This window comes from Egretta garzetta, unplaced genomic scaffold, assembly GCF_000687185.1.
Source record: "Egretta garzetta isolate BGI_Z169 unplaced genomic scaffold, ASM68718v1 scaffold448, whole genome shotgun sequence".
NCBI classification, from domain to species: domain Eukaryota; kingdom Metazoa; phylum Chordata; class Aves; order Pelecaniformes; family Ardeidae; genus Egretta; species Egretta garzetta.
Window position 1 is genome coordinate 1,748,272 of NW_009260497.1, and position 875 is coordinate 1,749,146.

The 875-nt window shown below is 62.1% G+C and overlaps 1 protein-coding gene across 1 annotated transcript in view; it reads left to right on the top strand.

Moving 5' to 3' along the window:
* Positions 1–875, top strand: part of AMOTL2 (angiomotin like 2) — a 7,070-nt gene that overhangs the window by 2,928 nt on the left and 3,267 nt on the right. The window contains 1 exon segment of the mRNA XM_035900002.1: positions 473–707. Coding sequence (XP_035755895.1) covers positions 473–707 — 235 coding nt within the window.

Sequence of the window (875 nt, forward strand, 5' to 3'; positions counted from 1 at the left end):
CCCCTCCGAATATAGCGAGGACGTATTATTAATAGTTTGGTGGTGAGGAGCTGTGCCAGGAGCCCTCACTTTGCCCAGAAAACAAGGAAAAGGGGCAGCGCTGCCAGCTTCCACGGTGCATCCTTGGCTGAGCTGTCGTCCATCTGCAGCATCCCCAGCAATCGGGGTTCTGGGAGCCCATCCTGACCCACCAGCCAGGTTCTGGAGTTGTCAGGCCAAGGCTTCCCCACGAGATGGGGTTTATTTCGTGTTCAAGGGTGCTCGGGCGAATGCCTGTTTGAAAGCTAACGCTCCCCAGCTCTGAAAAGCAGGATGGGTGCTTCCCAGAGCCTCTCCCCTCCTTTGGGGCGACCCAGAAGCACCGGCACTCACTTGGCCCGTGGGTTTGGAGCAGTTGGTGGGATGCCAGAGACACGGTCAGCTCTCCTGTCCTCCCAAACCCCTTGAGCATCCCTCTTCTCCCTCCTTGCAGGGTGCTGCCCACCCACGTCCCCTCCGCTTTCCTGCCGCCACCGGGTGCCCTGTGCCCCAGCACGCTGGGTCCCGCCGGTATGGAGGCCCTGGGGAGCGCCCAGGCAGTCTCAGCTGGCAGCCGCCTGGCCCGAGCGGATGCAGTCCTGCGGGAAAACGAGAGGCTCCAGCGGGAGAGCGAGAAGCTGCGACGGGAGCTGGAGAGCTGTGCTGAGAAGGCGAGCCGCATCCAGAAGGTGAGGGATGGATGGCAGTCCCGTGGCTGGGGATTGGCGTCCCCCTACCTGGGGAGGGGATACACACGCACGCTCAACCAGCTGCTGTGAAAATTCACCCCCTTTCGTGTTTTAATCCCTTCTCCCCCTCCCTCCGGCGGCTTGTTCCCCTCCCTGCAGCTGAGTTTC